General features: G+C 30.2%; 3 protein-coding genes across 33 annotated transcripts in view; all 3 read right to left on the minus strand.

Moving 5' to 3' along the window:
* Positions 1 to 26172, minus strand: part of LOC123220594 (putative disease resistance protein RGA3) — a 215099-nt gene that overhangs the window by 89070 nt on the left and 99857 nt on the right. The window contains exons 1-8 of one of the 31 annotated variants that reach the window (XR_006503071.1): positions 25851 to 25865; positions 25350 to 25733; positions 25177 to 25260; positions 24936 to 25072; positions 24762 to 24860; positions 24574 to 24648; positions 24241 to 24469; positions 23238 to 23692 (exon numbers count right to left, since the gene is read on the minus strand). The exons of 27 other annotated variants lie outside the window; for them this stretch is intronic. The gene's annotated coding sequence lies outside the window, so the exon portion shown is untranslated. Of the gene's footprint in view, positions 1 to 23237; positions 23693 to 24240; positions 24470 to 24573; positions 24649 to 24761; positions 24861 to 24935; positions 25073 to 25176; positions 25261 to 25349; positions 25734 to 25840; positions 25866 to 26172 lie in introns of those variants that run through there. 3 more of the 31 variants (XR_006503070.1, XM_044642863.1, XM_044642862.1) reach the window with 3 other exon arrangements.
* Positions 6790 to 8104, minus strand: LOC123220831. Its single transcript, XM_044643417.1, has 4 exons — positions 8069 to 8104; positions 7370 to 7586; positions 7103 to 7167; positions 6790 to 6984 (listed from the first exon to the last, which is right to left on the minus strand). Exons 1-4 carry the CDS (start codon positions 8102 to 8104, stop codon positions 6790 to 6792), a joined length of 513 nt encoding a protein of 170 aa, XP_044499352.1.
* On the minus strand, positions 17364 to 18019 carry LOC123220663 (mitogen-activated protein kinase 6-like). The gene is made up of 2 exons (XM_044643231.1): positions 17733 to 18019; positions 17364 to 17532 (listed from the first exon to the last, which is right to left on the minus strand). The coding sequence occupies exons 1-2, from the start codon at positions 18012 to 18014 to the stop codon at positions 17521 to 17523; spliced, it is 294 nt and encodes a 97-aa protein (XP_044499166.1). The 5' UTR covers positions 18015 to 18019; the 3' UTR covers positions 17364 to 17520.

Below are 26172 nucleotides of genomic sequence, written 5' to 3' on the forward strand. Positions count from 1 at the left end.
GCCTTCATAAAAGTCAACTTTGGATTGTTTGTATCTTTATTAAAATTTTGATCAAAACCTTACATGAAAAATGAATAATAGAGAATCATTCTATTTTTATATAGAACAAATAAAGAGACTGGGAATGATGATTGGGACATCCCACCTATTCCCTCTACTCAACCCTTTAACCACTAATTAATATATATTTTTATTTTAATAATTAAATCCCTTGTGTCACGAGGTTAACTTTTTCCAGGCAAAGTTATAGAAAGTGCGTCCCATGTGATGTAGTCAACTTCTAGACTTCTATAATTTGTCATTTTTTTCCCTCTATTTTTCTCCCCATTACGCATTCTTATATCAATTATTCAATTGACTGGTCAACAAAATTTACTAATTCATTATTTTCAAGAAAATTATAATTAATCCTTTGTTTTCACTATGAATTGAAAATATTTTATTTATAATTTTTTACAATTTAATAACATTTCAATAATGTACCTTGAAATTATACTCTTTCTTGAATCTTTTTTCACAAAATAGAGTTGGAATAAAACAAAATCCAACCAAAATATGATGTTTTGTTTTCTATAGTAGAAAATTTTTTAAATTGAAAGTTTGAATTTTTTTTTAAAATTATTTAGTCTTGTTAAAAAGTTTATTTGGGTATTGATAAAGCATAATTCTCATTAAAAAAAATTAAATGAACAAGTTACATTTAAAAAATAAAAGATTTTGTATCAATAAACATCATTTTGATTAAAATAATTTTAAACTGAGATACATAATAGAGAAATTATATAAAAGACATAATTGATATTTAGAAGTTAGAATCATTTTTGAATAACACATTACAAGTTTAGTATCTTAATAGATAACTTGAAAATTCAATCTCTTAAAAAGAAAAAAAAAAACCAAGTTTGATTCGTCAAAAATTGTCCTCATTAGCCAAAATTATCTCAATCACTATTATGAATTAAAACAAAAAATTCATATAATTTTTTTTTTTTTTTGAGGTTAGAGATTGACCTAAATTTGTATTTATTTTCAATAATAAATACTAACAATTCAATATCCTTAATACAAAATATGGGAATTCAATCTCTTCAATATAAAAGAAAAAAAAAGAACACACACACACACACACACACACACAAAGTTTGGTTTACTCGATTAAAAAAATAGTAATTCAAAACACTCCTATTGTTATCCTTATTTTTACTATCTAAATACTAATTTATACCTAATAATTTTTTTTTTATTTATTACTTGATGAGATAGAAATAGAATCTTGTATTTTTTTTTTTTCATTTGCATGTAATTACCCTAGAGGGCATGGGGTTCGATGGAGATAAAAGCAACCACCATTAATGACTACTTTTGTTTTTTGAAATTATTTTCTAAAATCGTTCTATAAAAGTGGGACACCTCATCATGATAACAACATATACTTTGTGATTTTTTTCTTTTCATTTTAAGTGTGGTTCGTACTTTTATAACACTAGACAACAATGGCAGCTAAGCATTATGGTCACCAAATTACATCATCTTTATGCAAGGGTGGATTCCAACATATACGAACTCAAATAAGGGCGAGTTCAACCTCAATTGGCTCGATTGATAAATTGTAATATCTAAAACAAAAAAAGAATTATTGATTAGATAAATTTAGTGCAATGACCTTAATGAGGCATTAATCTTAAGATAGATAACCATAAATTCCTTCAAATCAAACTTGGTTCATTAAAGTCAAACAACGAGATATTATCAATTCAATTCGAATCACATGTACCCTTGATTTTGTAGTATGAAAATTAAATATATCATAGTTTCATTTAATTTAATTATGTTCTTAGAGTTTATGTTATCTTATCTAATCGATCGAATCATGATTCACTTGAAATGTAAAGGTTGTAACATTAACTAGGTTATGACATTAACTCTTGAACATATTATTTATTAATTTAATTTGCTTTTGTTATAAGTGATAATTTAACTTACCTAAATTATAAAATCAATTTTTTTACTCAAATAATAAAAACTATATATGCTTATCACCGATCTACATATCAATGATGATGTATTACTATATGATTGAATAATTTTGAATTAAAAATAAAATAATACACAATCATATAATGACAAATAATCATTAGTATCCTTATTGGTGTTTTTTTATAAATGTACACTTAACATCACTTTAATTTGATCAATTAAATTGATACTGTTATTTTGATAGTATGAAACCATTAAACTACTTGAATCTACAACAATTGTATAAGAAATTTTGGATAGAGTTGGATTCGATTTTAGTAGTTTGAACTCAAATATAAGCTCAAATCAATTGAGTCGCGTTCAAATAAAATGACTAAACTCATTTTAATAAACAATTCGAGTTTAAATTGACTTGAATAGAATCCAAAGTTAAATTAATTTTAAATGAATTCAAACCTCTGCTTATCAATCTTGACATAATTTCAAGTTGACTCATTTGAATTCAATTTGATTTTGAGTTGGATCTTATTCATGTTTGACCCAAATCGAATCCAACTTTAGTTGTGGAATCAAACAAATATTACAATATATAATGGTGCACATAGAATTGTTCGACAATCATATGTACAAAAAAAAAAAAGAAGAAGAAGTAAAGAATCATCTCAATCAATCATATATTTTGAAGCACTTTATTCCTAGAACTCCAAAAGAATCAAAAATAGTGGTGAAGACAGGGTTTGATTATGTCTTTTGTAGTAGAGCCAAGTTCAAATACTGTTGTTGTGAAGAATCTTTATTTGTCTTGTGATCCTTTCATGGGGAGCCACATGAAGAAGTATGAACATCCTGATTTCAATTCTTTCAAACCCAGCTCTGTAAGTATAACTAGTTCAATGTCTTTAGCTCTCTAATCATGTCAAGTAGATTACACATAATGTTTTGCTTTGTGATGTTTATGTTATTTAGAAACCTAGGGAATTCGTAATGAAAGCAAATGAACCATAAATAATGTAAAAGAGAAAGAACACAAAGAATTTATGTGTGAACCTAGGAAAAATCATGAACACTTTGAAGTTTAATTACAAGGAAAAGGCAAAAGATTGATAGCACTCTTGAATATCAAGTGTAAAAATAGTAAAACCCTGGCCATTCAATTAAGTCTCTCTCTTAAAGTCTGAAATATATGAAGAGTACAAATTTATACTCATGAGAAAATTGCCATTCTGGATGCAGCAATTGTTTCATTCAAAGGAATCCAAATATGATTTGAAAGTAGTTAGAGTAAAGACTATTGAAAAAGCATAACCAATTATGATGCACATTCTAAATGAAGCTTTCATTTTCTGTTGAACGACCATTAACAGTTGGTTGAACAACTTCGTTCTGACTTACTATGACACCTAGAACACCTGGTCTAATATTAGAACTCTCAATTTTTCATTTGGAATGTCTATTTTTGAGTTCAAGTTATCATATCTGACAACATTGAACTTGTTGCTATATTGAAGCTAGCTTAGTTGCCTTAGAATTTGACCTATAAAACAGTTTATTTTTAGTGCATTGAGATATTGTTGATGTGATTCAACTAGAAAATTTGTTGTTTGAGAGGTCTAAGTGTTTGGGGGAATTATTAAATGTGGACAGATTTTATCTAGGACCTAAAATGTCTAAACTTTACCTCGGATATGCATTTGTAGATTCCACATCGAATATTGAGGAGCATCTCAACTAGTATATTGTAGTCTGAAAGATTGGGCTTAATTCTTAAGCTTGGTAACTTGAGATTATAGCCCAAGTGGGGGTTTTATGATAGTGGAACATTGGCTTAGGCACTTGAATTGGATTCAGGATGACATCTGATTGGCTAGACCTATCTAAGCTAAGAGACAAGCCTATAAGATCATTGTCTAACCAGTAGTTACTGTTAAAATAAATAGTTAGTATCATAATTGGTAAGTTTTGGGTGTAGTTTAACTAGTTCACTTCGAATTCAACCTTATTTTTTATTACCTATGTAGTGAGCTAGGATTCAAAATTTTATCTTTGACTAAGTTACCATTTGAAATGAGGTTTAACTCAGATAGAAGTCATGATGTCCAATTTGAATTCATTTACGTTAATATACAACATCATTAGAAGGTGACCAACACAATGAATAGTCTCATCAAATGAGTGAACATTATGGCTAGTAAGATGAACAATATTGAATAAACAAGTCAAGTTATCAAAGTTGAACTCAAACTCGAAAACGATCTCTACAACCTTAAGCTTATAAATAAGGGTTAATGCTTATTCAATTTTAAGATGATTTCTTATTTGGAAATTTTAAACAAAATTATATTGAGAAAAGGCTTCAATTGAAAGAAATTTTTCAACAACTTCAATTATTAAATATGTAACTTATATTTGACTTTAACGTTTATTTTTAATTTAAAATAATTTAATTATATAATAATTGTACATCATTGACGAATATCTATAATTTTTGTATTATACGATAATTTTATAATACAATTACTTATATACCCTCCATCTCTTACATTTAATAATGCATTCATAATTTAAATATTGGTGACGTCAACACTTTCCCTCTTGGGTAGTGTAGCCGCATGCGCTTAGCTTAAGAAAACTTAACTGTAAGATGGAAGATGATCGGGTCTGTGCGGGTGCAGAGAATGTAAAATAGGGGGAAAAAAAAAAGAGGGAAGGTAGTTCTTGACAAAGGAGGTATGTTATAAGCAAAAAATGCCACGTGGTCACTCAGAGGGTGGGGGCTGCGATTGTGTTGTTTAACAACTGCAAATGGCCTTGGGTCTTGTTCAACCGGCTCCACTTTTTCATATTTTTTTAATGCCAAATCACTATTTCCTCCCAAGGTTTTTGAATTGAAGTTGGTACCCATAATTATTGAAAACTCAAATAATTATCTATAAATTATTAAAATTATAAGAATAAGTTAATTCCAAAAGTAAAATCTTCAATTAATATATCAAAAATAATAAAAGTTTCTCAGGGCTCCTTTTATTAATTTAAAAAACTAACATTTCTTTTATAGGGTTTCAATTTTTCAAAATAATTTTTATAAAGTAGTGTTATATATACAATTTTATATATAAATAATAAATTATTATCTTATGATTTAATAGTTTTAAATTATAAAAATAAAATAATATATAATTATATGATAATATATCATTACTTGTGTATACAATTATATATATTATATGGTTTTATCTTTACGAAGGACATCATATTCTTCCCTCAAGTAAGTTTGCAATGGTAGTATAGATTAAAATGTTTTTAAAAATTCTATCAGTATAAAGCTGTCATGAAGTCAAATTTAAGGGATGAAATAGTCATCATCCCCTCTAGTTCTAGAGAAGGCAAAGACAGTTTTAATGAAGATTGTTGCCAGTTAGGTCAACGAGATCATTAAATACCTGGATAATTTTTTTAACTATTTTATAATTTAAAAAATAAAATAGTTTTTTAAATGCTAGGACAGGAGAATTAAGTGAAAAGAATTAAGAAAAAACACCTATTAATTTTAAAAGGGTATTAAAATTGCATTAATTTATCTTTTTAATTAAAAAAATAATACAATACAACAAACAAATTTATAGTATCAAAGTGCAACTACATATATAAGCATATTTTTACTAATTTATTTATACAAATTAATCTAGTAATATATGATTGGATAAAGTGATTACTAATTATTTTTCTCACTTTAAAATCATTCAGTGACTTATTATCATATCAATTTATATAAATAAATTACGTAATAGTATCATAAATTATAAAATCAAAGGTAAAATTACAAATATCTGAACATGTTATGTTAAACCGATTCTAAAAAGAGCACTATGTATTATCTAATCATAATGTATCATTATATGATTATATATTATTTTATTTTTAATTCAAAATCATCAATCCAATATAGTTCTTATTTTAAACACCTATAATTTGGTCTATGTACAAGAGACACCAAAGTTGAATAGAATATTACAAAATAGTATGGTTAATTTTATTAACCCCCGAAATTATAAATAATAACTTTAATATAACCCCCCGATTGCCCGTAAAATATAACTAAATTGAAAAAGTGATTACAAAACATCAAAATAAAGAAGAAAAGAGATAACTTGAAATATGTTTTAACTCTATTTTGTCCATCGAAAGTAGTTAAAGTTCTTAAATATGGCGAAAGAACCTAAATACAACTGAGTCAACTCAAGAGAAGTGTTTTCTGTGGCCATTTTTCATATATCAAGAAACATTAGACACATAAGAGAAAAGTAAAAAAGGTTTTTGCAACCTCATTTTTTAAAATTTGTAGATTTTCTTCTACTTTTTATTCCTCAATCAAATATTATTGTGTACTTCAAATTGTTTCTTTTTGATAGGGAGACAAATATGGCAGTTTGTTTTGTGGGTTTGTTGATCAATCTGAATTCAGCCAATAGAGACCTTTTACCAGAAAGGGGACCTCATGAAACTAAGCTTAAAAACAGCATATCAAGAAATAATTTATTGGTGTGGGTTCCTAATTGCTTCTTTCTTATATTAGAGCCATTTATCAGCATGTCAACAAGAAGTTGGCAGACATGTTAACCAACTTCTATAAATCTTTCTCATATGGCAGACATGCTGGAAATGTTTCGGATTCTATCCTTCATTATTGAGTTTTAGATATAGGTCCATATCAACTAATATTTACTATTGACAAGCAAGTTCGAAAACATGGTGACTAAATCCGTACTTCTTGTAACACATGATGGATACACATCATATTTTGATAAAAGAGTTTTAGATAGAAGATAAATCTGCAACTCCTCCGAAACTGCTTAGTCCAAGTTCATTTGCATGGATTCCTCCAATGGTAAATACTGACTGGATTCCAGCTGCATGGGCTCCCTTAATATCATGGTGAAGGGAATCACCCACAACAATGGAGTCGCTAGTAGCAACACCAACCATTTTCATCACTGATTTATGTATTATCTTATGAAATATTAGAAAGGTGTAAAAGCAAAGTCAACTGCACATGTATGATGATACACATAAAAAAATATAAGTGAACAATTTTACTAATTAGAATAAGACTAAGAGATTGAGTGACCTTATCAAGGTTGTCCATCCATGTCACTTCACCTCCAAGCTTTTCATATTTTGATGCCAAAGTACCTAGAAGGATCAACAAAATTTAAATTTCAAGAGGTAGAACAACAAAATTCCAAAATCTGCAATTTAAATATAGAGGAATTCCAGGTTCTGTGCGGTAGGCCAGAATGTGAATGGAAACGCCAGCAACAGAGTAAGCTTCTAGCACAGAGTAAGCTATTTTCCTTTCACAATGTTGTGGCATACTAAAGAGAATGGAATTTACCGGGCATAACACGCAGAGCCCTAGGCTCAACGGTCACATAATCTGGATTGGCTACAATCATTGGAATTTTCTTAGCTGCACAAAGGTCCAATAGTTTTTTGAAATCCTCAAGACTAGCAGGATGTGCCTCTCCAGAAGGGAGCCCCAATACTTTAGTACCATGGGCCAGAATAAAATCAGCTTCTTCTACATTCTCTACGACTTGAAGGCTGAGCCCCTACAGCAAGAAATGCTTGAGATTTTTATGAGTATATCGAAATGACTATTACATAGTTATACAAAAAAATCACAGAAAACATAATTCAGATATTTTGCTCATTTTGAATGGAAAACGAAAGAAACAGGGGAGACCATATTACTATGCTACAATGATAATTTTTAATGATAAATGAGTACAACACCTAAATAGGTTTAGACACTCAAACTTTGAAGCACATTCTTAACAACCAAGTCATGGGTTTACTTATTTCCTAAAAGGGAACGTTTTTATTTTGCCCTAGGGGGTGAGAGCTTCAAGCCTCTGATAATTGCCAATTTAAACAAGTTGAAAATGGTTCATTCTTTAAAAAAGGATTTATGCTCCTCAGTTTCTTTATTTTCTGGTACCTTACATAGGTGGTTACATGTTATAGGATTTAATTGAAGCGACAAGAGAATTACAAGTAACAAATAGCTATTACACTTTATTACTTAGCATACCGCAAGGGATATAGGACCCCAATCACTCCAAGTCATGTGAATGCAAGACCTTCCAAGTGCTAAAACCAAGCATTATCCCTCCAATTTATGGTATAATCCATTAAAAGAAAAAAAAGAGATGTACTCTACAACTCTAAACAATGTATAAAAACAAAGAAGACAGATGTCATTCGGAGGATGAAATATGACTGAAAAACACTATGCTTAAATAATATTTTAGTTAGAAATGAAAAATATAATAATCAGAAATACATAAGGATTACAAGATATGAGAGTGGAATCTATGCGAAACTTTGAGTAAAGAAAAAAGGTCTTTTGACAAGCACCAACCATGAATTAAATGGATCACTGACTATAATTCCACTAATAAAAAATAACACCGTCAATTGAACCACCAAGAAGGTTGATTTAAAGTACAAGAAAACAGAAAAGAAATTACTATGATGAATTAAGAGTAGACACAAACAAAATACATGCTTTTATAAACCAAGAGCAATACATTATACTTTAGCAGAAGAGGTAAACAATACAAAATATTAATTCATATTGAGAATAAATGATTTCTTAATCTTTAATCTTATAAGATGCAATACCCAACTTTTGTAAATACTGATGTGTTAATGTTCTACTAGTGATAGCTCTTACAAAGAAAGAAACATCAAATCCAAGGCTCTTCATCTTTTCCATTTTGGTTGAAACACATAGTGAAGAGTTACTTATGATCACCATTTTTGCACCAGTGGCTGCTAGCTTTTCTCTTGTCACACAAAAAGAGAAATTCATAAACAATACACTCTCATATGATTTATATAGTCAAGCTATCTAACCCAAAAATCTAAAGCTAAACAGTATGAGGACTGATATACAAAATAAGTTGACATTCCCCATCACGTACACATCCAAAGCTTATTACCAAACATAAAACCACAAACAGTCAAGCTCTATCACTACCACCACCTAATAAACACAACCCAAGAATTTAAGCTATCAAACAATTATCAATATCCATACAAAATATAACTATATACACAAACTCTCATACAAATTGATGTGAAATAATATGCTTCGGTAAACAATAAAGCTAAAACAATTTGATAAGTCACTACTGCATGATTGCTCATCTGCATGAATGAACATGTTTGTACAAAAAGTCTACACAGAGCATTACTGTTCACCATCCATAGTGCCAAAAATACAAAAAACATGTTCAAAGTAATTTATATAAACTAATGTGATGTGATCAGATGAAGCATAACAGTGAAGTTAATACACTTTAACATGCCAATACTGCATGATCATCACATCTCTTTATATATGTAGTAGCATTTATCCTTATAATATCGATAACAACCTAAAACGAGAACACTCAAATGCTAAAACTCACATATGAATACATATATGTAGAAATTGCACTAGGCTAAGGTTGTTTTCCATTATGAAGGACCCTAAATTGATCCAAGAACCACGCCTGCACAAACAAACAACACAAGTTCACACACACCAATGAAAAACAATGATATTTACATCAAATATTGAATACAACAACTTTTCAAAAAATCGCATCCAACACCGCTAAAATTTGGCTTATTTCTAACTACACTCTTCAGTTAAAAACCAAAGCTTGCTTAATTTTGATCTAAAACTTCTCAAAAATTATAACCGTAAAGGTTTAAGCAACCACTTTATCAAATATTTCACACAAAAAATAAAGAAAAAATTTGCATAAAGTATTACATCCATTTTTTTGGAAGGAAAATATATAAAAATTTCCCTGAGAATTTGAATTGGTAAAGTGGGTTTACCTTGAAGTGGCACATTTCTGCAAGGTGGCAAAGCCCATCGAGGCTCTTTAAGAGGGGGGTGTTAGGAGATTGAAAAAAACATTTTGCAATCATTTTCGTTTCAGAAAACAAAAATGTTTTGAGTGTTTTGGAAATTTTTGTTTTTTTTGTTTTATTTCTGATGATTTTTTTTTAACTGTAATTGGGTTTCGAATTCTGAATGGATAACACAACCTATCAACTGCAGTGCAGCCTCTAGCTGCCAGAGACAGAGGATCAAGTATGTGAGGAGTGAAACAAAGTGGGGTTTAAAAAATTATAACTTTGAGGTCTTTTTTGAAATAATGCCATTAGACCTAACTTTTTTTCAATTTTCAATATTTAAACAAAACAAATATATAAACAACTAAGATACCATGACAAATATGCACAAATATGCAAAATTAGAAGTCAAAGACTTCTCTTCTCAAAAGATAACATGGCAAATCAATCTTCTCCCATGTTTCATAATAAAAGATATCTCATCTACAAAAGCCTCCTACCCACCAGTAATTCCACTCCATAAACTAACCCTTGAGTGCTTCTAACAAAACTATAAGTCCAATCTCTTCTGCCTACACTATATTTTTAAACACTTAGTTCCTAAAAATGCTCTCTCTCAAGAACAGATCTCCATAACCACTTAACAACAGAATCCAACCACTTAAATATTTTTCTCAAATTGATGGCTTACTGAAGTTCACCAAATTCCTATACAATTAGCTATATGTACATATGATCATGCAAATACTACCGTTTCATTTTTTATTTAAAAAAATTAACCACAAATATTATCAATTTCACATCTTGGGCAATCTTATTATCAAATGCATTTGCTATCTTCTTTATTGCCACATGCTCATTTGTCTCCGAATTCAACGCTGAACTAATAAACAGCCAGTAGAAATTACTCAATACAACGAAAAGTAAAAAGAAAAGCAAACGCTCCAAACAATCTCATTACATATAAAACTCAAATCCATAAAAGAACCAGAAAACATACCATCCACAAACAAAACTACATGCATACTCACTCACTTAGAACAGCCTAACTTTCACCGAAAGATTTGCAATTCCAACTAGCAGCACTCATTTACCCACTCTACAAATTCAATCTTCATATTACTCATTTCTCTTCAAAGAAATGGCTACAAATTCCTATAAACGGAAGTGTAAATTCCATCGAACTACTTGTTTCTAAAAGCTAATACACAAAAAAATCAGTTTTGATAATTTGTTACCTTTTAAAATAATCTCTTTCTTCTTCTTAGCTTATATTGAAGAAAATAGCCACACATTTAAATTATCTTCAACATGTAACGGCTCCAAATACCTTAATAAAAAATCTACACCCAACAACGTAAAAATATAAAATTTCACTACATAAAAAAAACCCCACAACACAACCTTCACAAACCATCAAAATCCACATATAACTAACATTCATAAATCAAAACACATCGGAACAAAAAAAAAACTAGGTGCCAGAAAAAGACTCTTTGACAACACTGAGACTGACTGAGACAAGTGAGTCAGTGAGAGAGTACCAAACGATGCCGTATGCGCCCTTCCCGATGGGCAGAATAGGTGGCCTATACTTCGCCGTCACTTCAAATATGTTCCCAAATATGTTGTCCTGAATATATCATCCCCCATGGCTTAACGTAGCCGGGATGTTCTCGATCCTCGCCGCCTAAGCAGCCGCCGGTGGCTGCTGAGGGTCCGATGGCGCCTCTGCCATCTCCGTGTCTGCCTGCTGGCCGCAGCACCTCCTCCTCCCGCCATTTCGACGTTGCTATTGTTTTTTCTTTTTGTTTTCGCTTATGTGAATTTTGTGTTTTTCAGGTAAGCATAGATCCATGGACTATGGCTACAAGTAGGAGTCGATTCAAATTAAACCGGTATAAGAGTGCTTATTTTCATTTTTAATTTAAAATTATTTAAATATATAATAATAATATATCAATCCATCAATATTTGTATTTTTTCATTATTCAAAAATTTTAGAATAAAATTATTTATATACCCTCTATCTCTTGCCATTAATATAAAATCTATAATTTTCCCTTTCCCACCAAATTTTCTCTAAGCATGTTAGAGGTAATGCGATTGTTTACTTTTTTTTTTCTCACTTTAAAATTATTTAATCATATGTTACGTAGATCAAAATTAGAATTACAAAGTATCTAAACATGTTATATTGAACAAATTCTACAAAAACAATATTTAGTATATAAATATGTGATTAAATATTATTTTATTTTTAATTTAAAATCATAAAATTAACATAATAACACATCACCATTTATACCCAATTTTGTTCTTATTTTAAGTCCTCGTAATTTTATTGTTCTAGAAATTGGAAAGGAAGCCTATGTACAAGAGTATTATAGTCATTACACCAAAATTGAATAGAATATTAAAAAATAATATAGTCAATTTTCATTGAACCCCATAATTATATATGATAACTTATTAATACCGCCTATTAATTACTTGTAAAATATAACCAAACAAAAAGTGTGATTATGGATCATCAAAACGAAGGAGAAAATGGAGAAAAAAAGATGACTTTGAAACCAGTTTAAATTGTACTTGTTATTATTGGTTATATCATCAACTTTGTTTAAACCATCAAAAGTAGTCGAAACACTTAAATCTATGACAAAAAGATCCGAATATAGTTAGGCTAAAATTAAAGATAGTTTGAGTTTGATTCAAATAAAAAATGTTTAACTCAAGTTCAAATCAGTAATTCGAATTCATAATTAGGATTCGTAATTTAAATTTGTGATTCATTGATAAAACGACGATAATAAATAAAACAATATTCTTTGTAAATGAGTAATGAATTTGAACTATAAATAGAAATTTGAGTCACCTATTTAAGTAATAAATTCAAAAAGAACTGCATGATTACTTGAATCAACAAAACCATTTCTCTAGCAATACATGAATGATTTATTAGGAGAGCCTAAAGCGTAGCCAGGGTCATCTGCACAAATTATTTAAAATTATTTAGGTTTATTGCATTTTTTTTGTATTTTCAAAATTGGGAATATTTTGTTGTTTGAAGTTATTTTTAGAACCTGTATTTTTTAAAGATAATTAATAAGCACAAAATTTGAAATCCAACAAGTATAAGGGGATTAAAATTTAATAAATATGGTTTTATATTATGGCAAATTCATCCTTACTAATAATTATAGGCCCATGGATTAGGATGGGTTCGAATCTTAAACAATAAAAACAGAAAAAAGTCGAACTCAAACGTAAACCCTATCACATAACATTAATTAACCTATATATGTATTATATTAGAATAATTAACATTTTAACACTAATGAATCAACCCCTAATATTAAGAAAATCCTAGATAGTTATTTAAAAATCAACCTCTAACTTAACTTGAAATGGTCCAATGAAATTCTTATATAAAAATTAAAATAAAAAAAATAGAGGGTGTTTGTTTACCAAATTGAATCAACAAAGTGGTTTAGAGAGATTTTTTAGCTCTAACGAATTTTCCCTTATAACTGCCTCTCTATTAAGAAGTCACTATCAACCATGTGTCATATAATCTACACATAAACGGTTTGGAGAGGTTCAACAAAAAAATGCTATATATGTATGAGTTGCAAAAGTGAGAGTATTTTCACCTAGGTTACTGCTTTGTTGAGTTATTATGCTCTCTAAACACATCATGCATGCTTCATCTACTTCAAAGAAATTTTCAATTTTCCTTTGATAGGGAGACTGTTAGGGCCTATGTTTACAATTTCTGCAAGATCAGACACCAAATGCAAAACTATCAAGAGGAGGAAGGATTACTTGGGACAACAAACACACATGACAGTAAAGGACCACCAAATTTGGGGAGGGAACATAGCAATCTATGAGAAAGCTTGACTGTAATGAGGATAAAAGGAGAAGAGAAAGATCCAAAAAGAATTCAGAGAAGAAAACTATTGAGAAGGAAGAAGAGGGAGAGTTCCAGTCTCTTAAAAGCTAGAGGATTAGTCTGTTTATTTAAGTTTTTGGTGTTTCTTGAATTTATGTTAATTCCAATGTAAATAATGGCAAGATGGACCAATTGAACTTTTATTGTAATTCTGGAAAATCTTTTCAATACAAGTATCGGTTTACAAATATTGTTATGATATTTAAGTACATTTATCATTCAATACAACAGTAGCTATAATACATAAATTCCAGATTTCTTTTCCAGTACTAGTCCAGTAACAGGAGTGCAGCAGCAAGGAAGAGCCAACGCAGCAGCACATCTTCAGCATCTATTTCATCCCTAAACACATTAAAATCTCAAGCAAACATCATGATACCACTAATCCAGCAGCAGTGAAGAGCGGCTTCAAAACAGAACTCCAGGTCTGTAACACCCTGCCACTGCATTTTTTGACATGGTGACATGATGAAGCCCCAAATCTGTGAAGCAATGATCTAGTGGTTTGTGGCATTAACCGTTTTTAGATTCTCTCCAAGTCACTAGCTGTTTCGTGCTAGTGAACTTAAATTTTTTGAGGTTTTTTTTTTTTTGGCTTTCTTTAATCCTGTTGAAAAGACATAAGCTTTGTCATCATCACAAAGATCTTAATATTTACAAGAATTTTTATCCATTTGGAAATATCTTACCACTGTCAGAACTGATCACATGCTGCTTCAGTAGATTTCCTTTGCTTACATTGCTGCCCTGCCAGCTTCACATTCCTCTTATCATTACAATAAGTTTATGATGCCCCAGCGGCATGATGAGGCCCAAGTTTGTAAAGCAAATGATCTAATAGTTTATTCTTCAAAATTCTTAATATTTTCACCATTTCTATAGCCGTGTTGTTGTTTGTGTACTTAACTTTCAAACTCTGCAGCCAGATCACCTACGAAACCAAGAAAAATAAAACATGAAATTGATACAACTGTAGAAATACATGAAACAAATGATACAAAAGTACAATTGCGACTCACAAATTTCTAAAGCAATGTAATGTTCTTTAATCTCATCCATTTGTTTCAGGAGATTTCTTGTCCTATCTTCCTGTCTCTTTATTTCAACAAGTTGTTCAGTAAAAAAGGATAATTATCAATATTTGTGTTACAAATAGGCAAACCAATAGAAATAATGTAACTCTAAAAGCAATCCAATTAAGAACTTACTTAAGGGATGTGAGACTATTTAGTTAATTTGGTAAGGACTAGAACTTATTAGATCTAGCAAGCCTTTTCTGGTAAATTATATTGGTAGAATACCTCCTGATTTCCAAAGTTTGTGAGATGTGATTTAGGAGATTTTTACTCCCACAATATCTATAGAAAATACATGAACTTGTCATTATTCCAAAGATCTAAAAAATGTACAAGAATTTATTATCAAAGTTAGGAAATGTCTTACCACCATGGAAAGTTATTGATGACAAGCTAATGCAAAAATGTCATAAGCTGAACTTCTTATGTGAATCTTGATATAATGAGTGGATGACTTTCTCCTTCACTAGCCATTTTATTCTGGTCCACTGTGAAGTCCACATCAAGCAAGAAAGAGCCAATAAAAAACAACTAGCCTATCTATTTACTCAAAAACATTTCCTATCCAACTACTAAAAGAACTTTTCAATATTCTATGAAGGAGAAAATTTAAAATCATATATGTCAATATGCCATATGCCTAAAGAAGGAAATGACCAAACTTTTTCCCATTAATAGTGCACGAATAGCACCAGACAAGAATGATCCAAGATGCATGTAGGAAAAACTTTTTTTACAAAAAAGAGGAGAAGAAAAAGGAGACTGAAACTCTTGGTCATAAACCCAAATTTAAGACCTTCTATATTGATAAAATAGCCCCTAAGAAGCAAGTGAAACCCTTACAAACAAATTTAGCACTAATACATCCTCCATATTCACCAATCTAATCCATAATTTCCAAGGGATACTAAAAATATCAACCATGATTTCAAATTCTATGTTCAATGCCTAATAGAATTCAAGGATTTTATTATAGCAAAACTTGAGCAAAACCTTGTAGCAACCGCAAGACCCTTTTAAGCCATAGCATGGTAATCTGCTCTCATAATGGATCTAGCAATCACATTCTGCTTCTGACTAATACAACAGTGTAAGATTAACACCCATGAATGTACAATATTGCACTGATATAGAACATCAGTCAATGCAACAACCAACCCAATCACATGTAACTTACCTATCACAATGAGAGAGTTAAAGATGCCACAACCCTTTTTATATTTTGCACACTTTCAAACACAAGTTCAACCCTAATCAGCACTCAATAGTTATACAGTAGTACATGATCATTCCCATTTCCGCAAACAATACATAAAAATAAACAACTAAGAAGCTAACGACCATCAACAAGGAGCACAAATATGCAAAATTAGCCGTCAAAGACTTCTCTTCTCAAAAGATACCATAGCACATAAATCTTCTCCCATCTTTCATCACAAAAGATATCTCATCTACAAAAGCCCCCTACCCACCAGTAATGCCCCTCCATAAATTAAACCTGGAGTGCTTCTAACAAAACCAAATGTTCAATCTCTTCTGCCCACACAATGTTTTTAATCACATAGTTCCTAACAATTAACAGATCTTCATGACCACTTAACAACATAATCCAACCAGTTAAATATTTTTTCCAAAATTGATGGCTAACAGAAGTTCAATAAATTCCTGTACAATTAGCTATATGTACATGTGATCATGCAAATATTATCCTTTCATTTTCAATAAGAAAAATAACCACAAATATTATCAATTTCACATATTGGGAAAATAAAAATATAAGCACAGGTCCATGCAACCTACAAAACAGCTAGCCATCTCAACTACACAAGCTTTGCAATTTGTAATCTTAAAACAAAAACAAGTCGACTGGCATTCAACTTCTTAACAGAAAAATAAAATCAAAATACCATTCATCCAATATGTTGCTTCTTATAAGTGAAGCCACAAAATATATATATATATATGAATCAGCAATTATCACTCACTGACGTTTTCATGATCAATTTGTCGAAGCAACTTGATCTCACGAAGAGTCCTCTTTGCATCAATCTTATTATCGAATACATTTGCTATCTTCTTTATTGCCACATGCTCATTTGTCTCCGAATTCAATGCCGAACTAATAAACACCCAATAGAAATTACTCAACACATTTCCCAATGAATAGAAAAAAGAGAAGGAAAACACCCCAAACTCCCCCATCACATATAAAACTCAGAAAACATACCATCCATAAACAAAAATAAATGCACGCAGACACACTAAAAAACAGCCCTTTCACCAAAATATTATCCATTCTAACTAGCTGAACTACTTGACCTACTCTACAAATTCAATCCTCATAGCCTTTTTCATTTCTCTTTGACGAAATGGCCACAAATTCCCCTACACAGAAGCTTAACTTCTATCAAACTACTTACCCAAAAAAAAAAAAAAAAACCCGTCAAACTACTTGTTTTAAAAAACTGCTACATAAAAGTTCAGTTTTGATAACTTTTTACCTTTTAAAAATATTCTTTTTCTTCATCTTAGCTTATATTGAAGCAAACAGCCACAAATTTAACTTATCTTCAACATGTAACAGCTCCAAATACCTTAATAAAAAATCTACACCCACCAACATAAAAATATAAGATTTCACTACCAAATAAAAACCCCACAACACAACCTTCACAAATCATCAAAATCCACATAAAACTCACACACATGAATCAAAACACATCGAAACAAAACAAACCCACACGCTAAAAAAAGACTATGTAACAACACTGGGACTGACTGAGACAAGGGAGTTAGTGAGAGAGTACCAAACGATGCCGTATGCGCCCTTCCCCGATGGGTATAATAGTCGGCCTATACTTCGCCGTCACTTCGAATATGTTCCCAAATATGTTGTACCGAATAAATCGTCCCCCGTGACTCAACGTCGCCGGGATGTTCTCGATCCCCGCCGCCTGAGGAGCCGCCGATGGCTGCTGAGGGTCTGATGGTGCCTCTTCCATCTCCGTGTCTGCCTGCTGGGCCGCGGCACCTCCTCCCTCCATTTCGACGTTGTTTTTGTTTTCGTTTATGCGTAAATAATAATTCATGGGCCTTGAGCAAAACGCTGCGTTTTGTCCCTCTCCTACTTTTTGTGAGCCATGCGTATAAATATGAATGGATTGGAACCACGTTTAAATTAAATCCAAAAAAATAATAATATGTATATATATTTTTAATATATAAATAATATGTCATTATATAATAAAATATTTTTTTAATTTAAAATAATTCAACTCTATATATATATATATAAAAATTATATATCAAAAATAGATACATATTTTTTTAATTGAATTTAAAGTGATTAATTCAAATTCAATTTATTCAAACTGATTAATGGTTTTGTAAAAGAAAGTGGACAATAACATCAAATAAATAAAAGAGTTATTAAAAAATATAAAAAGATTCATTGATGTCAATTTCAAACTGGACAAACTAAAATTGTTCTGATTCAAATTTAGTTCGTTCAAATCAAACTATAAGGTTAAATAAGCAAATTTAATTCAAATCTACTCATACTAATAAAGGTAACTCGAGAGTTTTTATAAATGTATAGATACCACAATTTTCATTTATTAAATAAAATTTATATTAAATAACAATAATTTCGAAGGATAAATTATTTTTTAAACATTTAATTATGTAATTATTTGAGATTTTACAAGAAAAAAATTATACCCAACACATTAAATTTCGAGAATATATTCATAGAACTGAAAATTAATGAATGAAATATGAAATTACTTAGGGGTTTTTTCTTAGCTAACAATACATTTTATTTGAAATATTGAAACAATGCGGATAGACTTGTTAATATGTCATTAAAATTTATAATATGATAAATTAATAAATATTTATCTGATTATTCATTCAGTTTAGTATAGTTTAAAAAACCAAAACAAATCGTTTTATCAAATAGATTAAACTATCAACTATCAACTAAATCTATTAGATCATATATAAAATCGAGTTTGATTTGGTCAATATGAAAAATTGATTTTTTTATAAAAGTTGAATCAAAACCTTATTTATCATATTTGAATATATACCATTAAATTAAATTTATTTTAATGTTAAATTAGTTAAATTATATATTTAATTATAAATTACATAAAAAAATTAATATTATTTTTTAACAATTAACAAGTTTAATCACTGATCTGATTACTAATTGGACTAGATTATCCCTTTCACCAGATTAATATCCGATTTCGTTTTAAAAACATTACTGAAAACTTTGAATTACTATTTTTTCTATGAAAGGTATCATATTTTATTTTTAATATTGTAAAATTTATGCTTTTAGATTTTCTTATTGAAAGAGTCAAATTTTTAAGTTTTCTGATAAAATAAATCAAAATTTTAATATTTTTTATTAAAAATATTAAATAAATACAATTAACATTGTATATTTTATTTTGTTTTAAAAATAATATGATTAGTTTAATATTTTTAGGAAATAATAAAAATTTAGCCCTTTCAATAATTTTAAAAACTTTGTCCATCTAATAGAAAATTCTACCCCTTCAATAAAAACAAAAAAAATTGATAATTACTATTGTAAATGATTTTTATTATTTAAATAATACTTATAAAAGATTATTGTTACAAGTGGAAGCTATATGAATTGACTCAATTTCAACTTGTAATTAGCATCAAATGAGCAAAGTTATAGCTCGAATAGATTAAACTTGATTAAAGATCGACTCAAGGATTGTTCTAATTTTTATAAATAAATTAAGTTCAAACTAATTCAAATATTCGAGTTCAAATGAATAAAATCAAATTCAAAGTTAAATTGCTTCGAAACCAAGTTCGAACTTGAATTTTACAAATCAAATTGAGCTCAAATTGAAGAAAATTCAAATTGCCCCTTTATAGATTCGAGCTAATATTAAATTAACTCTTGTTCGAACTTAATTTAAATAAAATCCTGTATTTTTTATTGTTATCAACCCTAGTACTATTCAAACATAATATGGGGAGCCTTTACACACCATATTATTAACTTTGAAACCTTAACAGCTCACACAAAATCATTATTCACAAACTTCTTTTTATTTAGAACATCCAATTTTAATACCAACATATATTAAAAGGGGTTTAGAAAATTTTCCTGTAGATGGTACAAAATCATGTCGTCAAACTTGAGTTACACCTAGAATTATAGTACATGAGTGCAATTATATATACAAATATTTTTGGCCAAATGACTATTTTCCATCCAAAGTTTGGTATAAACTCAATTTTTTATTTGGTAACTTTTGAAAATATAAATATTTATTTTTCTATTAAATTTTACTATTAGTATCAGAGGTAAAATCGTCATTAAATAAATTTATCATATTTTCTCTTAAATTTAAAAACTAATAATTTCCCCCAACCTTCCCTCACCTAAAGTTTGAAAAATCACTATTTTCCCCTTAAGGTTTGCATTTATCTCTTACCGCTTCTCGGATGATTAGAATTGGCCAACCTCCACCCTCTCATCTCCTAAACAAGGATGAATCATTGGCCAGATGAGGCACAAATTTGTGTGTCACACAAATTGGTCGGATAAAGAGTTTAAGCTTTCGTTTGACTTATCTGTGCGTTAGTTGACGCCATTTGTGCGTCACACAGATCCTTGTGGATAAATCATCGGTCAACCTCTTGTTGGCCAACGATTCATCTTTGTTCGAGAGATGGGAGGGAGAAGGTTGGTCGGCTCCTATAATCGGAGAAGTGGTAAGGGAAAAATGCAAAGCCTAGGGGGAAAATAGTGATTTTTCAAACTTTGGGTGAGGGGAAGGTGGGAGGAAAATTGTTAGTTTTTAAACCTGAAGAAAACATGTGATGAATTTATAATTTTTTAAATGTTTTTATTAAATAACAATTTTACTCCTAACTATAACAACGAAACTTAACATAAAGGTAGATATTTAAATTTTCTAAAATTATCGGATAGGAAGTTGAGTTTGCACCAAACCTTGTGTGGGAAATAGTCAGTTGGCCCAATATTTTTTTATTAACTTATTTTTTACTAATTAATGTGATAACATATGATTGGATAATGTGATTGTCACATCAATTTGTATAAATAAATTGCGTATGTCAAGAGTAAAGTAACAAGTATCTAAACATACTATGTTGAATGAATTATAGAAAGAGCAATGCTTAGTACCTTATAATGATGTGTTAATATGTAATTTAATATTATTTTATCTTTAATTTAAAATTATGAAATTATATAATGACATATTATTATTTGTATCTAATTTGTTTCTCATTTTAAGTACCCATAATTTTCTTGTTCTAAACATTGGGAGGGAGGATTATGTAAAAGGGTATTATAGTTATTACACCAAAGTTAAATAGAATATTAAAAAATAGTATGGTTAATTTTAATTGACCCTATAATTATAATTAATAACTTATTTATATGTCCCGCCAATTACCGGTAGGGATGTTAAAAGCTTAGGTTTCCTCTTCTCAGCCATTACAAAATCTTGTAAAGTTTGTGACCAATTTTTAATAAATTTTAAAATAATTTAATCATTGGTTAAGTCACATTTGTTTGTAATTATATCAAATATATTGTCATTTAAAATTTACTTAATTTTCGTTTTAAATTAATTTAATTAAGAAAATTAGTGAAAGTGAAAATTACTAAAATAAAAATACATTTAATTAAGATTATTGAATGATAGGGACATAATTATAATATTAGTTATAAATTTTGGTTCAAAATTAGGTAATCAAATTTTTGGTTATCTAATCTAATAATTTCGATTCGATTATAAATCAGTTAATACATAAATCGACTTGGTTTCATATCTAAATTTTGATCAAATTGTAAATTTAGTTCAATTTGCAAATCTGGTTAATCAATTTTGTACATCCCTAATTACCAATAAAATATAACTAAACTGAAAGAGTGATTGCGAAGCATGAAAACAACGAAGAAAATGAAAAAAAGAGATGACTTGAAGTCAATTTAAGCTTTACTTCTTGTTGTTAGTTTGATCATCAACCTTGTTTTGACTCTCAAAAGTAGTTGAAGCTCTTAAATTTATGGTGAAAGGACCCGAATACAGTTGGGTCATCATGTATGTCAAAAGCTGCCTTTTGATGATGATTTGGAATAGCATAAAATATTATAAAACTGATTAAGGAGGTTTTTTATGCAACTTATATCTCGGCCAGAATCGATGAAATGGTTTGGAGAGGTTCTTCCAGCACTAGGAAATCTTCTTTTTGCAGTTGCCCTCCCCATTGGATGATAGTCACTATCAAAATGCAGATGATTTTCTTTAAAATTATGGCATCAAAATGAGTCTCTGCATATTGGGTCCACAAGAAGGCAGGCATAAAGTTCCTCAGCCAGGTATCTTTGTATTTGGGTTATCAATTGTTATTGCTCTACCAAGGCTAAAACGGAAAAAATATGCTGTATATAAGTGCTGCAAAATTTGATATTTCTTGTCTTAATTAGAGAAGAATGATCCAACCACGTGTCATATAATCTGTTAGATATGATTCAACTACTCTCATTACTTATTCTTCTTCCTTTTCAGTTGTTTCTCTAATACGGTATAATCAATGATATTGTAAATTTTTCTTTTCAGGAATTGATTACCACTCTTCTTGGATGCTCTTTCTTTTGTTTGCTCCAAGTCACTAATACTAACAGAGGTGCAAACCATCTTCCAACTATCAATGTTGACAAATTCTTTTGGTTAATTCATATTATTTTGACTTACCGTATCAGAGCTGGTACACATAGGTTATAAAACCTGTTTTTATTCCCAGTCACATATCTAGATGAAAGCATGAACATATAAAACAGTCACATCATTCATCAGCCTATATGGAACCGTACAAGTGATGTTGAAAATATTCAATCTCAGTTCCCAAGTTGCTGCCCTGTGTTAGTGCCTATGCTTACAATTCCCTCAAGATGAGACACCAAATGCAAAACAATCAAGAGGAGGAGGGACAACTTGGGACAACAGACACATGGCAAGGCAGAGGAGTGGAGCAGATGACAATTTCACAGCAGCAAGGACCACCAAATTTGGAGAGGGAACGGGGCAATCCATGGGAAGGCTTGACTGTTATGAGGACAAAAGAAAAAGGGAAGGAGCCAAAAAGAATTCAACGAAGAAAATTGTTGAGAAAAAAGAAGAGGAAGAGTTCCAGCCTCTCTGAAACTGGAGGGATTAGTCTATTTGTTTAAGTCTTTTGTGTATCTTGAATCTATATTAATTCCAATGTAAAGATCAGCAAGATAGATCAATAGAACTTTTATTGTAATTCTGGAAAATCTTTTCAGTATAAGCATCAATTTACAAATATTGTTATGATATTTGACTACATTTATCATTCCATACATAAATTCCAGATTTCTTGTTCCAGTATTATTCTAGTAACAAGACTGCAGCAGCAAGGAAGAGCCAACCCAGCAGCACATTTTCAGCATCTATTTCATCCCCAAACACATTACAATCTCCAACAAACATCCTGATACCACTAATCCAGCAGCAGTGAAGAGCAGCTTCAAGGCAGAACTCCAGGTCTGTAACACCCTACCACTGCATTTTTTGACATGGTGACATGATGAAGCCCCAAGTCTATGAAGCAATGATCTAGTGGTTTGTGGCCTTAACCTTCTTGAGATTCTCTCCAGGTCACTAGCCGTTTGGTGTTAGTGAACTGAAATTTTCTGACCATGTGGCTAGATCACCTGCAAAACAAAGAAATAAAATATGAAATCGATAAAGCTGAAAGAAAAGTAAAAAAGTTGATGCAATAGATAGAATTACGACTTACAATTTTATTAAAAAGAAAATAGTGAGCAAGTCAAGTCTTTTAATCTCATCCAGTTTATTCAGAAAAATTCTTGCCATGTATCCTATTGAAGCCACTTTGACTTCCCTTTTGTTTCTTTTCCAAACTATTAATTAACAAAGGACAAATATTATATTAGAGGCGCAACTAGACAAACAAACATAAAATAACACAACTTTGAGAACATTAGTATTAAGAAATTACTTAAAGTTTTGAGACTGTTCAGTTGCTCTGATAAGGATCTAAGATTATCATATCTAACAAGTCTTCTTTGACAAAATATACAAGCAAAGAACACCTCTTAATCTCCACAAGTTCAAGAGATAAAATTTTAGAACTTTTTTTTTTGGCACTCTTTGATCCCGTTGAGAATACATAAGATTTGTCAACATCACAAAGATTTTAAAATTTACAAGAATTTTTATCTATTTATATTTGTCTTACCACTGTGGAACTGATAACATGCTGCTTTAGTAGATTTTCTTTCCCTTCCCTACATTGCTACCCTACCTGCTTCACATTCCTCTTATCATCACAATAAGTTTACAATGCCATGACAACACGATGAGGCCCACTTTGTGAAGCAATGATCTAGTGGTTTGTTCTTCAAAACTCCTCATTGCTTCTCCATTTCTGTAGTCATGTTGCTATTAGTATACTTAACTTTTAAACCCTACAACCAAATCACCAACAAAACCAAGAAAAATAAGACAAAAAATTGACACAGCTGTAGAAATATATGAAACAAAGTGATACAAGAACACAACTGCAACTTACAAATTTCTGAAGCGTTGTAGTTTTTTTAATTTCATCCATTTGCTTCAAGAGATTTCTTGCCCTATCTTCCCTTTTCTTATTTCAACAAGTTGTCAAGTAACAAGGGACAAATATCAATATTTGTATGGCAAATACGTAAACCAACAAAAAATAACGCGACTTTAAGAGTAATCATATTAAGAAATTACCTAAGGGATGAGAGATTGTTTAGTTGATCTGGGATGCCTTTTGTAGTAAATTATATCCACAAAACACCTCTTAATCTCCAAAGTTTGTGAGATGTAATTCTGCAGAAAAGACGTGAACTTGTCATTATTTCAAAGACGTACAAGAATTTGTTATCAAAGTTAGAAATATCTTACCACCATAGAATTGATTGCTCAAAAGTTACTGTACAAATGTCATAAGCTAAACTTCTAATTCATGTCTTTCATCCAAGGTCACACGTAACTCCCTTGAAGTTGTGTGGATTTCATCTTGAGATTCTTTCAGTATTCACCTTCCATATTAAAACATTCAAATTAAAGAGACATGCTATTCTGGAATAAAAGTGCAATGATGGTGGGAAAATGTAAAAGGATCGAGAAAGAATATCTCACGTACTTCTTTGATGAACACTGACTGGTTGTGCTGCTTTAGCAGAATATATAGAGGTTCATCTCTTAATTTTTCTCACCATTTGGTGGACTCCATATGCAAATCAAAGAGTTGGTACACAATTAGATGTGTGAAGCAGAAAAAACTTTTGATCTTGTTGAAAGTTTAAATATGCTTACATGAAGTTGGAGAAGGAAAACTCTAAGCCCCCCAACAATTTCTGCAATGTTAATTTAAGTGTGGGAATCCTGCATAGTGTTGTTTGCATAGAGAAAGTAAATAATGATTCCTTAAATAAGCTATAAAAAGTAAACCATGGATTAACAATGATGGATTTCACAATATATCTTTGCCCAAAACGAAAACAATGAGATAACAATAAAAATACCATACACACAAACAGAAAAAATGCTGTTTGATTAACCGTTGCAACAGCTAGAAGATACAATCTCAGTATTGTAATTTCAGCAAGCAGACACACCAGTAAGTTCAGATCTGGAAAACTTAGACATGCCAGGATTTAGGTTCTAACAGTTCTTGTATTAAGTTGGAGACAGTGGCAACTGAAGAAAAATGAATCAGAAGGAAAATAGTAGAACCCAGATTTGGAAGAGAAAGTAGCAAGGATCTTTAGCTTATGATTTTATCAAAAATTGCAGGTATTGCTTACTTTTGATTACCTTGGAACCACAGGAGTTGAGACAATCCATGAGATGACAAAGTAGAGAAGTTTTGGAACAGAGAAACCACTTTCAATTATTTACTTGCTTGTTAGTGGAAAAAAAAAAGAAAGATAAAATACTAAATTAAATTACGTGTACCAAAATTTAAATTCAACCATAAATGAGATTGACACAAAACATTACAAGTACCTTATAAAACTCCAATCCAAGAATCTTGTTGGCAACTCAAAATTTTGTTCTAATTAAACAATCTAATAAAAGAAAAAATAAAGTTAGTGGAGTTTAAACTTGAGATAGAGGAGTTGTTCTCAAAACAACA

This window comes from Mangifera indica, chromosome 7 (assembly GCF_011075055.1).
Source record: "Mangifera indica cultivar Alphonso chromosome 7, CATAS_Mindica_2.1, whole genome shotgun sequence".
Taxonomy (NCBI): domain Eukaryota; kingdom Viridiplantae; phylum Streptophyta; class Magnoliopsida; order Sapindales; family Anacardiaceae; genus Mangifera; species Mangifera indica.

Bases quoted from the DNA above. Each gene is read 5' to 3' on its own strand.
- LOC123220663 (XM_044643231.1), bottom strand. From the start codon at position 18,014: ATGAATTATTATTTACGCATAAACGAAAACAAAAACAACGTCGAAATG.
- LOC123220831 (XM_044643417.1), bottom strand. From the start codon at position 8,104: ATGACTTGGAGTGATTGGGGTCCTATATCCCTTGCG. The intron at 7,168-7,369 runs GTAAATTCCATT...TGATCCTTCTAG, and splicing joins GGCTCTGCGTGTTATGCCCG to GTACTTTGGCATCAAAATAT. The intron at 6,985-7,102 runs GTCACTCAATCT...ATATTTCATAAG, and splicing joins GGATGGACAACCTTGATAAG to ATAATACATAAATCAGTGAT.